The 13,023-nt window shown below is 35.5% G+C and overlaps 1 protein-coding gene across 1 annotated transcript in view; it reads right to left on the bottom strand.

Moving 5' to 3' along the window:
• Positions 1-1,698: 1,698 nt before the first annotated feature.
• Folh1 (folate hydrolase 1) overlaps positions 1,699-13,023 on the bottom strand; it is a 37,062-nt gene continuing 25,737 nt past the window's right edge. The window contains exons 13-19 of the mRNA XM_075952581.1: positions 11,219-11,286; positions 10,831-10,922; positions 9,829-9,919; positions 7,703-7,967; positions 7,247-7,328; positions 5,148-5,240; positions 1,699-1,888 (exon numbers count right to left, since the gene is read on the bottom strand). Of these exons, the coding sequence (XP_075808696.1) occupies positions 1,699-1,888; positions 5,148-5,240; positions 7,247-7,328; positions 7,703-7,967; positions 9,829-9,919; positions 10,831-10,922; positions 11,219-11,286 (881 nt within the window). The remainder of the gene's footprint in view (positions 1,889-5,147; positions 5,241-7,246; positions 7,329-7,702; positions 7,968-9,828; positions 9,920-10,830; positions 10,923-11,218; positions 11,287-13,023) is intronic.

Below are 13,023 nucleotides of genomic sequence, written 5' to 3'. Positions count from 1 at the left end.
GTTTTGGCCAACTACTCCTGGACCTGTGGCCTGCCGTGGAGTGTGATTGATAGACTCAGTGACATGGTATTGGAGCAAACTGATTTTTCCTTCCTAGCAGGTATCAATTGCAAATAAATATCTCCTTGGTTACAGATGGGTCTTTGTTCCCATCTGGGAGATGTTTGCCTTGAACATGTGCAGGGCTTTTGCATGCTAACACAATTCCACATTTTTGCCTTATTAGTATTTTTGCTTGTTTGTTTGTTTTGAATTTTGGTTTGGGAATTTATTTCTATTTTTTTTTTTGAGAAAGAGAGCATCCATGAAGTTGGATGGGTAGAAAGGTGATGAGTATCTGGGAAGATAGAGATAGTCAGTATAGTGACCGTTTCTTATAGCTTGTATACATATCTAAACGTCCCTTTACTTTTCTGATGCCAGTGATACAAAGAATCAATACTGACATAACTTGTGATTCTTTCTGATGTCTCTGCTTGTTCAGATAACTATGCGATTTGTTTCTTTGTTCAACCCTTACTGATAAATATGACATTACTCCAGTTTGTGTAGTGCCATAGGAAATCTGATGAATTACAGGAATAATTCAAAGGCAAATAGAAAAGACGGGCACTGCAAAATACAAATGTCTGATTAATAATTGTACATGTATGCTGTACATAGTATTAGTAAAAATAAAATGTTTTTAAGTCTATAAATAGTTATGTTTAATAATACAGAGTAATGAGGTTTACTAGAACTATGAAAAGACAAGAAATCATCAGTTACTGTGTCTTTTTGTAAATTGCTTTTATTGAGCTATATATTTTTCACTGCTTCCCTCCTTTCCTCTCCCCTACCCTTCAACCCTCTCCCATGGTCCCCATGCCCCCAATTTACTCAAGAGATCTTGCATTTTTCTACTTCCCACTTAGATTAGATCCATGTATGTCTCTCTTAGGGTTCTCTTTGTTGTCCAGGTTCTCTGTGATTATGAATTGTAGGATATCTAAAAGACACTTATGAGTGAGTACATATTATATTTGTCTTTCGGGCTCTGGTTTACCTCATTCAATATGATGTTTCCTAGATCCATCCATTTGCCTGCAAATTACAAGATGTCATTATTTTTTTCTGCTGTGTAGTACTCCATTGTGCAAATGTACCACATTTTCCTTATCCGTTCTTTGGTAGGGGGCATTTAGGTGGTTTCCAGGTTCCAGTTATGACAAATAATGCTGATATGAACATAGTTGAGCACATGCCCTTGTGGTATGATTTCAGCTACTATGTCTTAAATGAACCTTTGAGGTTTGGTGGCCAGGCACCACCTAAGCCTATGGGGCAGAGCACCCTTGTACACTGTCACAGGTGTGACATGAACTGGTGCTGGTTTACATTGAAATGACTGAGTTAGATGCTGAATTAGATTTCTAATAATTATCTGATGATGCCAGGTAAATGAGTTGTTATATTCAGTTGTTCACCTTAGTTTTAATCACTTAACCATTGAACTTCAAATTTCATAAATAAATTCCACAATTATAAAATAAAAATTTCCATTTTTCTTTTTTGATCCATAAGGAAAAATAAAAGAAATATATGCATATATACACATACAGATATTACACATAATCATAAAATGTCATATATTTATTTTTCTATATAGGTTCTTCCAATAATATCATACCTACCAAATATGGACTCTCTGAAGTACCCTTAGGCTACTTCTCTCAAAGTCTCTGCTGCAGCTTGCACCGTGAAGGCTGCAATAGAAATCTGTCTCTTCACTTCTCTCCAGGCTTTAGAAGGGTCTGCTTTGCTCTCGATATCAAAAAGAGCATCATAAATGCCTGGGAATGACTCTCCTGCATATTTGTTGTGGCTGCTTGGAGCGTAGATGATATGCCTGTTGAAAAAAAAAACAGATTTCTGTCCATTCGTTGCACAAACAATATGCAAGAGAATGAGGGCATTATATTCAAACTGCATACTCCTTATTTTCTTACTTATTCACTTGTTACCTAAACTTTTATAATCCTCAGGCACATTGATTTTTACTTTTAATGGACAACTCAAAGTGCTTCAGAGCTAAACAAATAACAGTAAGGATAGCCATTGAGAACTGTTTTAAGGTTTTAAAATGATGATGTACACCTTTTACAAGCACTGAAAATAAACTGTATAATGTGGATAACAGTGTTCTCAGAGGAGGAAAGTTATCTGAGAAGAAAATAATTGATAAATGAAGTAGTCTCCAAGTGCACTGCCAGTAAGTGATGAACTTTACATTATCCTCCTTGTTAAGACACATCATGACATCATGCTTGTAACCAGCCTACTGTACACTAGGTTCAACTTTTTATTCTTTTGGTAAGATGGATCCATACTTTATAAGGGTTAACATAACATTCTCTTATGAATCAAAATGTAAATATCTCATATGCAGGATATCTGATAAGTGGTCCCAATGAAAGGATCCTTCACACTCCAAAGTGGTCAGGACTCAGGTTGAGAACTACTGGCCTATCAGAATAATGTCAGATTCTTCTCATTCTTTATTAGAATAAACACAAATACACTTGGCCCAGGTTCTAGTAGAGTCTTCTTGCTCCCCTAAAACTGGTGAGCTAAACAGCTAGTCTCCATATTCCCCCCAGCATTCTAGTATTCCCAACCCTTATCAGATAGGGTTTTAAAACTCAATAAAGTGTGCTTACTTTAAGGCTTGATTACCAAACTCTCCCACATTCAACCTTCAAACTAATGCCAAAGAACCGTGAGCCTCAGTGAGATTATCACAACAGCAACCCACGCTCAACACAGGTTTCCTGTATTACTCACATTTTCCTTGCTGTGACAAAATACCTCCCAAAATCAGCATAAGGAAAGAATGGAATATTTTGTCTCACAATTTAAGATTACAGTGTGTTATAATTTAAAAAACAAAGAGAGAGAGAGAGAGAGAGGAAGAGGGAGGGAAGTCATCATGTAACAGAGCTCACTTGGAGAGTTTTTTTATTAGAGGAAAAGAATGGGAAAAAAGGGAGGGGAAAGGGGAGACTTACTTCTGCAGAAAGGGGCAGCAGAAGAGAGTAAAGAGACACAAAGAGAGATGGAAGCAGAGAGAGAGAGAAAGACAGAGAGACAAAGTAGACAGAGACAGAGTAGCTGAGAGACAGAGAGAGTCAGCAAGGCAGAGAGACAGAGAGGGGCAGAGAGAGAGGAGGCAGGTGACCGACCTTTTAAAAGTGAGCATAGCTGTAGTGATGCAGCTGATGTTGTCAGGACCCTGAGCACGTCAGAGTACTGCCTGAGTACTAGCAAGTGCATGCAGCCAGGTGACAGGGGGCAGACCAGCATAATGCCTGAATGCTAACAAAGTCTGCTATGGTGGAGGACACATGACAACAGAAGTGTGGGACAGCTGAGCATATTGCATTCATAGTCAGGAAACAGAGAGATGAATGCTGATGGTCCAATTACAGTCCCCCTTCATTCCATCCAGACCCTGTGTCATGATGATACCTAAGCTAAGTATGTGTGCTCTTGAATTGGCTAAACATCTCTGTTAACAACCTCACACCCAGAGGTTTTTCTCTCAGGTGATTCTAAAGCTCATCAACTCAACTCTAAGATTAACTACCACAGTTTTCAACAATTCAGAATGATTCTGAGTAAAAAGAATAATTCTCAAGGTATCATAGTACTTAATTTCAGGTCACACTACAGAGCCCACAAAACAATCCATGGATAAATGGGATATAAGAGATGAATCAGAAATAAAACCTCACATTTAAAAATATGTCAAAAATATTCACTGAGAAAAAGCAAATGGTTAAGTAAACTAGATAAAAAGAATAAAACTATATCTCTGTCTCTCACCCTACAGAAGAAGCATTTTATAATGAATCAACAACCATAATGTATGACCTGAAACCTTGATAATGATAAATATATAAAAATATTTCAAGGTATAGGTATAGACAAGGATATTTGAAAAGGACTCCAGTTGCTAATAAATAATGCCAAGAATTGCCAAATATGAATTAAGGAAAATTTAAAGGTTCTGTGCAGTAGAGAAAATCCTAATGAAGGAAATATTGATGAAATTGGAGAATGCCTTTCTTAGTTAAACATCTGGCAGAGGATTTTTATCTAGAATATATAAAGAATACACTCATTTAACTTCCAAACCCAAACAGCACAGTCAACAAATGAGCAAATGAAATAAACACACTGGTCTCATAAGATAAAACATAAATATCCAATAAACATATAAAAAAGAAATTTTTATGTTTATTGGTAATTTAAACATATAAAAAATAATTTTTATATGTTTATTGGATATTTATCATGAAAATTTCAATTAAAATACCTTGGTATTCCATCTCTCCCCAGTAACCAACAAACACAAACAAATGCAGATGAGAAAGTATGGGGAAGGGAACATTTATACAGTAACGGTTGCGGTGTACTTAGAACAATTACTATAAGGATAAATATGAACGTGCCTCAATAAAACTACAAACAGAGTTACCATATGACTCATCTATCCCACTTCTGGGTGTAAGCCTGAAGGACTCTCTATCTATGTCTGAGAAAAATGCATTCTAGTGCTTATTGTAGCACTATTTTATTACAGCTCATAGGACTAGCCTAGTTAGCTGTCAGTGAATTCATATAAAAGTGGTATATATATATATTCATGAATATATATATTCATGAACATGTGTATATATGTGTGTATGTATGAAAAACAATGGCATTTTGTCCAGCAACCAAGAAGAATGTAATTATGCTGTTTGCTAGAAAAAGGATGCAACTAGAGATCATCACGTTAATCAAAACCAACTGTACACAGAAGGATAAGTTACACTCGCTTTAATTGTGGGGCCTAGAACTCCTTAAAGACCAGTAAAGTACAGAAAGGACACTGGAGGAATGAAGAAAGCCAGTTAGAGAGGACAAGCGGACTGTGTTCTTAGAGCAATGAATGAAACAGGGATGAAGGACAAAATGTTCATACTTGAAACAAACATATTTTACAGAACCTAAATCTGTGTACAGTAAAATTAACTCACTAAAAGTATTTTGAACATTAAAATAAATAAGCCATGATTTTTTTACACAAAGTGATACTATACTAGAAAATATTTTTTCCTCACCTGTAGAAAGGCCTGCCTGGTAACCCTAAAGGATCAATGAATGCACGTTCCAGATACATCAGCTGGTCATTCATAATTCTCAGTGACATGGGGCTAAAACAGAAATTGATAAAGTTATACCTTCAGGAAGCTATGAATACTACCTGGCAAACTATAAGTCTGTAATAAAATCAAACTCACTAATGCATTTTAAATCATTGTAATATGCAAATTAAGAATACCAGAAACATTACACAGACTGAACAGGTTGTACTTATTTATTCAGAACTATTGTAAACAACAATCAGTGAAAAATGAAAGCATGAATCTGAAAGAGAAAAAGAGGGGTATAAAGGGATTGGAGAGAGGAATGAGAGGGTAGGAATGATTTAATCACATTATAAAATAAAAAAATAAAAGGAATAAAACAGATATTAGTATAATAATACCCAAATAAAACATGAGTTGTGAAACAGTAAGACACTGGTGGTAACACATGACAATAACTTTGATGCACAGGAAGATGAGAATTAATAACCCTGTGTTTATAATTATTGTCAAGTTCTTTTTCACCTTAGAGAACCTAACAGTATACTCAAGAAATTAACAAAAACATTGAAATGTGAAAATCTACTAATATAATTAACTTTATGAAAATTAAAAATATTAAATAAGTGACAATATATAATATCCTTATTGTTTGAAATAAATTTGTCAAATATATAATTCTTAATTTGTATTTTTTTCAGTATTCAAACATCATGTAGCAAACACACTATTACGGAGTTCATATTCTTAAGGGAGATTATAGGGTTGATATAGGAAGTTATCATTGTTAATAAAAGTGAGTTAATGCAATTAAAAATCTACCATCAACCCCCAAATAGCTCAATCATTAATTATGGAATACAGTATTCTAACTATGTTATGATATAATTAGTGAATGTTATAGTTTTAATAAATAGTTTTATCCATTAATTTATCAAGATTTTCATTTTATATTAGTTTTAATAATAATTATAGTTCCTCACTCTTGTAAATGCTTTTATAGTAGTTTAACTTCAGAGAAATCCTGAACATTATACAGGGTTATGACTCCATTTCATAAAATAAGGATTTGTTTGGCAAAGGTTATAATTTTACAATTAAATAGTAAACATTGCAGCATTTATCAAATTTGGCTTATGGTATTGGCTTTACACAGAATTATTCCTATTTGTTCAGCACTTCTGAAAACAATGATTTATCAGTATTTATTATTCCTGAAACTATTTTCTTTTTTTACTGGAATTGGAAAGGATCATATGGGTATGCATATAATGACTTTGAGCATAAGTAAAGAAAAGATTGCTCCAAGAACAAAAGAATCTAGTTGGATTATGATGCACAGGGGATGAAATAAAGAACAAGAGAAACCAAAACATGTTGGAGTCAGTACTAAAGTAGGAAAGTGGTATGTAATAGGCTGGCAGTGATGTGGGAGTGTCATATATCAATCTGTTGATTTCATTGGTTAAGTAATAAACAAACTGCTTGGGCTCATAGCTTAGAACATAGGTGGGTGGAGTAAACAGAACAGAACGCTGGGAGGAAGAGGAAGTGGGCTCAGACTCCACAGCTCTCTTTTCCGGAGCAGACGCCTCAGAGAGATGCCATGCCCCAGCTCCGACCCAGGATGGACTTAGGCTAGAATCTTCCCGGTAAGACCGGTGCTCACAGATTATTAGAGATGGGTTGATCGGGATATCAGAATTAGCCAGTAAGGGCTAGAGCTAAGGGGCCAAGCAGTGATTAAAAGAATACAGTGTCCGTGTAATTATTTCGGGGCATAAGCTAGCCGAGCAGGCAGCACGGGTGCTAGGAACTCAGCCCCACCACTCTTATTACTACATGGCAGGAAGGAGGCACTACGGTCCAGTTCCAACTCATGTAAGAACTAAAATCTCTGGATGCTACAGAACCCTCAACAAGATGCATTCGAGTGAAGACAGAAAACAGGAAAGAATTTCCAAAGCTATTTCTCCGACAAAAATGTAAAGTAGTGTTATTTTTATTGTATACTTATGCACATATATTAGACATAATTATCTCATATGGATATAATTTAATATATGACATACTTGCTTTTATCCAAGCCTTGAAGTTTTTTGTTGAACTCAGATGCAATCTCTGTAAAACTATTTACTGCAGAAAACAGGGACTCTGAAATGGAAATTCAAATTAGCAAAAGCTTTGAGAACATGGTTTCTAAAGCAAGTAAGTTGGCAATGCCTACAGTCTCAGTACTCAGAAAGCTAGAGCAGGTGCGGCACCTCCATTCGAGAGTCTAACATCAGCCAGTGCAAGGTATGCAAACCCCACTTCAGTAAAAGAAAAATGCATGGCTTCTGTACAGTTCAAAATGTGCAAACAACACAGGAAGCCATTTTGTATTTTATGAGGTCTTTTTATATTTTAACACATCTATGCTTTTAAAAGGTATTTTAGGAAAAAAGACTTATCAAGTGCAATAGAAACAATGATGAGAAATCATTAAAAAGCACAAGACTGAATGTGAAAGATAAATTGCAACCTACCAAATGATACCGAGTATTCCTTCATCTCTTGGGGGTGGTTCATTGAAATGTTGTAGATATTTTCAGCATACTTTTTCAGAGCTATTGCATAATCTTGACAGTCAAAAGGAAGCACTAGAGAATTGGCCAGTTCAAACACCATCCCTCCTCGAACCTGGGCCACAGCGAGGTGATATTTAAAGGCTGGATCATAAAATTTTTCCACTAACTCATATGTTTCATAGACACTGTGGTAGAGTGGATAGCTTCTGACTTTGTCTGTTTTCTAGGAGGAAGAAATAAAATACATCTCTTGTAAGATAGTCCATAAGACCCACAACACGGCATTTACTCTGCACATTATTAAGGTTGATCACTGGTGAACAGGAACCATGTAAACTTGGGAACTTAGAATTCTGCTACTTTAGCTATGGGCAAATGAAAACACGTGTAGACATGCTACAAAAAAAAACCTGAAAATATTCTTTGGGAGACAGTAAAGAGAGTTGTCAGATGTGTTGAGAATCCAAAGAATAGACTAGACTATATACAATGTTGCGTTAGAAGAGAAATGATTCAAGAAGAGAGATGGGAAATTATTAGACAATTGAAGCAATAGTACAGCCTAGAATGTAGGTGACTATGTCAAATTTACCACTGAAAATTCCACAGAAAAACATCTGAGAAGCAGCCTGCTGCAGAGTGGAGAAACAAAGCAGCAAGGACCACAGTGGAGAACTGAGAAACATAATGAGAGAGAAGTGATGCTCATTGAGGTACAAGAAAGCCACATATGTGCAAACCAAGGACTTTTCACACAGTGAGCTGCTGACTAATGTCTTCTCACCTTTTCTCAATATGCTCCTCTGTCACTGATATAAAGAACATGCTATTTATTATCATGATGAAGGGACGGAGACTCGGGCATTATTAACGAGAGAAGAGTTTCATTCTTAGTCCAAAATTCATTACCAAGAATGTTTGGTAGTCATCTGAACTTTGGCTGTTTTAGTTTCTTATATGTCAAATGTATCCATTTTCATCAAAATCCCCGCATGAACCCATATAACTTCTTAACCCCGAAAGATCCCTGGCTGGGGGCAAATAACTTAGGAATGAGTAAAAAATTATACAAAAGTTCAATGCTGGGTGGCTTAAGGATTGGTGCACAATAGGAAGTCAGAGTTGGTAAACAAATCTGTAAGGCATTTTATTAATTAGTGATTATTGGGCAAGGGTCCAAACCATTGTGGGTGGTGCCATCCTTGGACTGAGCAAGTCAGAACAAGCAAGTCAGAAAGCAGCGTTGCTCAATGGCCTCTAAATCAGCTCCTGCCTAGAGGTCCCTGCCCTGGCTTCCTTCAATATTGTACAGTCCTGCCCAAGTTGATTTGGTCATGGTGTTTCATCACAGCAATCAAACCTAAATAAGAAAATAACTCTGACACTTTCTCTTACTAATACAAATCTGAAAAACAAAATATGAGAAATGTAATTTATTACTTACAAGTATTGAAGAAAGTAAGGATTAGGAAACAAATATACAAAAGACTTGACTGTAAAACAGAACTTAATGGTAGTTTGAACATAAGAATCAAAAATCTCTAGCTATGAGCTTTCATAAAACTACTTGAGATTTTATAAAAAACACATTTAAAACCTAAAACTAAAAATTTATCTTTCACAACAAGGAAGGGTATGGAAAATTATTTACGGTTTTGTTGTATTATGCCAATTTTTCAGTGATCTGATGTTTATTTAATGATCTGAACTACAATATAACAGGCAAAAATCCAAATATTTGTCAGGTCTTGCTGATTTGGATGAATTTTGAGAGAAACTAGAGAAAGATGAGTCCAAGATAATTCTCATTAACTTTAATGATGAAGTGAATATTAAGTCACCAAATCAGTAAAACAGAATACACTTAATGGTTATCTTGGAAGTTCTAGACTGCAGAAAGCAGTATGAGTGCCAAGTGGGCTGTGAATGCATGCCCATAAAAACAGTGACAGACAACCAATAGGACATCGCTGTTTGGCTTTCCAATTGTTCCTCTAGTGCCAGAGGTATTTACTGAAGTAAAACATTAATTTAGTTAAATGTACCCATACTTAATACTTAAGAACTCATTAATTTAGACTTACCCAATTTTTAGTGTACCGTGCTCTGCCTGAAGCAATTCCAAGTCTTTGGAAAAACACTTCAAAATCATTGCCAGACCCCAGCTTGCTAATCCTTTCAGATTTAAAATTAGCACAATTAGTTCAAAGTATTATGTTCATTCTATAAAGATCAAAGGTCAATTACTAAATTATAGTTAAAGTATTAAAAATGTGATAGCCTTAGATATACAGTTAAAGTAAGATACTTATTCTGGTTCTGAAAATATGCTTACTGTGTAATACAATTTTATGGAGTGGTACTTCTATAAGTCACTGTTTAATTTGAGCATTCTGAAGGTTGGAGAATACTTTCATTCAAACTATCTGTTTCATCTGTGTCTGTAATATATGCTAATGAAAGGAATCAGACATATTCAGATAATTAGAATATAAATTCTGCCTGAAAATTTTAATTTATTCATATTATAGAGATCTTCATTTACAAACTATTGAGATACTTATTTCCCTTCTCTTGCATGTAAAGATACAATCATGCAGTCATAGTTTTAATGTATCAGAGCAAACAAAATATGTGTCACCTGCATGATGCTCAGGAAAATGATTAACTGTAGACTGAGGTGGGATAGATATTTGTCATGAATCGTGTTCCATTTTCTCCATTGTGACCTTTTACATGAACCACGTATGAGCATCATGTATCCTAATAAGCACCATTATTTTCCCTTTCCTCTAAAAATATTAAAATTGATTTTCACAGTATACTTTGTAGGGAGCATGTCATTAAAAGCTTGGCAGCTGCCTCTTGCATATCGATTGTCCAAAAATCAGCATTTGAAACACACAGATTTAATTTCAAGCCACAGGGTAATATTTTATTGTAAATCTAAGCACTAAATTCATTTGTCAGATGTCAGAGAATTTTGAAAGTTCCTTTTTACAAAATTTTTTTTAAAGTACTCTTTTATTTCCAACACAATCCACAAAACAACCAAACTGGTTAGAATGGCTGGGGTGTTTCTGTACCTGGGCACTTCATTGGATTCTGGTGAAGGATTCTTTTCTCTCCAGCTGTCGTAAAGAGATTTGCCTTCAAAGCCTTCATCTGGGCTTTGGAGCTACACAAGTTAAAAAGAATAAAATACTCACAAATCTGATGCATAAGCTAAAGTGTGTCCCTCAATGAGAAAGTGGGAATTGTAGGCAGAAAGCAGCCTAAAGGCTGCCTCACAGAAGTTAGGAGATGGGAGATAGTATATAGAGAAAGAGTTGGTTAACTGTGACGGTTCAGGGAAGGGAAAATGTATCAGATGAAAATAAGGTTGGCTATAAACAATACAATGTGTCGCATAATAATTGCACCCCAGGCAATATCATTTGCAGAGTTCCCGAGATGGGTTGCCTTTCTCCTTACCTCTTTTGTTAAGTTGTAGACTAAGCTGTGCAGCAGGGGTGTGCAATCGACTCTTAGGGTGTAGTTTCCTGTAACAGAAAGGATAGAATAGCTTGTTTTGTTTGTTACTTTTTTCAAAGACCGCTGCTAAACTTTACATAGCATGATCTCGTCAATGCTCTCCACCTTAAACTATAAAATCCAACATCTTTGGCATTGACATGGTTGAAAGTAGGCCTGAGGTTGGGGAGAGAACTAAATTGACAATCAGCTCTCCAAATCTTCACCTGGCTCTACCCAAGACTTAAAGCGTTAAGGACCTGACAAACCCTGTTACCTCAGTACGGATCAGTGTTCTACGTCATATCTGCATGACTTCTTCACCCTTTGGATTCAGGTTACATTTTCTGCGCGACCTCCCTCACTCCTCTATGTGACACTGCACGCTGCCTCCACCCCAGACAAGCTACTGTCGTCAACACTTGCCCTTGGTCTGTTTTTCACACCACTCACCTCCCTCACACATTGCCTAACTGTCTTATCATTTCTTTCCTCCAAATGCATTGTTACAAAAGAAGAGCCTTCACATATGTGTCCGCATCATGAGATTCCTTCCAAGAATGTTATGTATCTTTTACTCTCAAATTAAAAGACCCATGTCACCGAAGGCTAAATGGTACAGACATGCAATCCCAACATTCAGGAAGCTGAAGCGGGATGTTCATGAGCTCTATGCCAGACAAGACTACAAAGTAAGAACTTTAACTCAGTAAACATAGACTACATATATAAATAGAAAATATAATTTTGGATACTCACATGCATTTATATAAAGGCGACCTGAAGGGAGATGGTTTGAAGGCATTTGTTGCCATTTAAATGCGCTATTTTTTGTACCAAAGAATTACACTTGTAGCTCTATGTTCACTTCAAACTTCTTTTAGAAAAGTGTGTATACATTAAAGGACCCTTGCTGCAGGATCAGCTACAGAACTAAACTGTACCTGTTCTACTGAATACACTACAAAGGTGGCTCTATCATTTTATTTTTGTCTTTTTTGGCATTGGGATTTACTGTGGTTCTTGCTCTATAAGTCTAGTAAGACAATGTATATTCCACATACAGAAGTTTTATATAATGTTTTCTGAGTGAAAAGTGGGATCTAGAACCATATATGTGTGATATTAAACCAAAGTCCTGTCGGATCTAACAGGAGGTAAAAAGTATAATGGTTAGGATGGCTCTCATCTCAACCCTTCCCTAGAAGGTAACTTATGGGAAGATATTTGATTTCTCTAAATCACAGCTTCCCTTTGTACAATAGAGATAATATAAGTACTTACAGCATATGATGGTTACACTGCATACAGATTAGAAGGAAAGCGATTAAGACAGCATCTAAATCACTTCTGGAGCATGTATCAGCTAAATAGTCTCAGAGTTCACATAATAAAAACACTCTAAACAGAAGATGACAGTTCTTTTGGAGAGAACAATAAGAGCTACTTGCGTATTGCTTTCAACTTTCTTTTAATATAATAAATTTTATTATTTACAAAAACATTAAAAAAACATATTTGTTGTTTGTTTTATGTATGTGATTGCATTTTACATAAATTCATAAACATGTGGTTTATTTCATCTTGTTAGTAATGAACATCTAACCCAAAAATGCAATAAAGTGAGGAATATGGTATCTCAATCACATTGTACCTATGTGTATTTGTTCTTGATCCTAAAAATTAAAAAATTCCAAATATAACATAGTTATCTAAACTCAGTGATATACTAAAACACCAAAGATATATAACATTTGAAATAATCA

This window comes from Microtus pennsylvanicus, chromosome 18 (genome assembly GCF_037038515.1).
Source record: "Microtus pennsylvanicus isolate mMicPen1 chromosome 18, mMicPen1.hap1, whole genome shotgun sequence".
Lineage (NCBI taxonomy): Eukaryota > Metazoa > Chordata > Mammalia > Rodentia > Cricetidae > Microtus > Microtus pennsylvanicus.
Note: the sequence above shows the minus strand (reverse complement) of the source record. Positions and strands in the feature narration are given on the sequence as shown.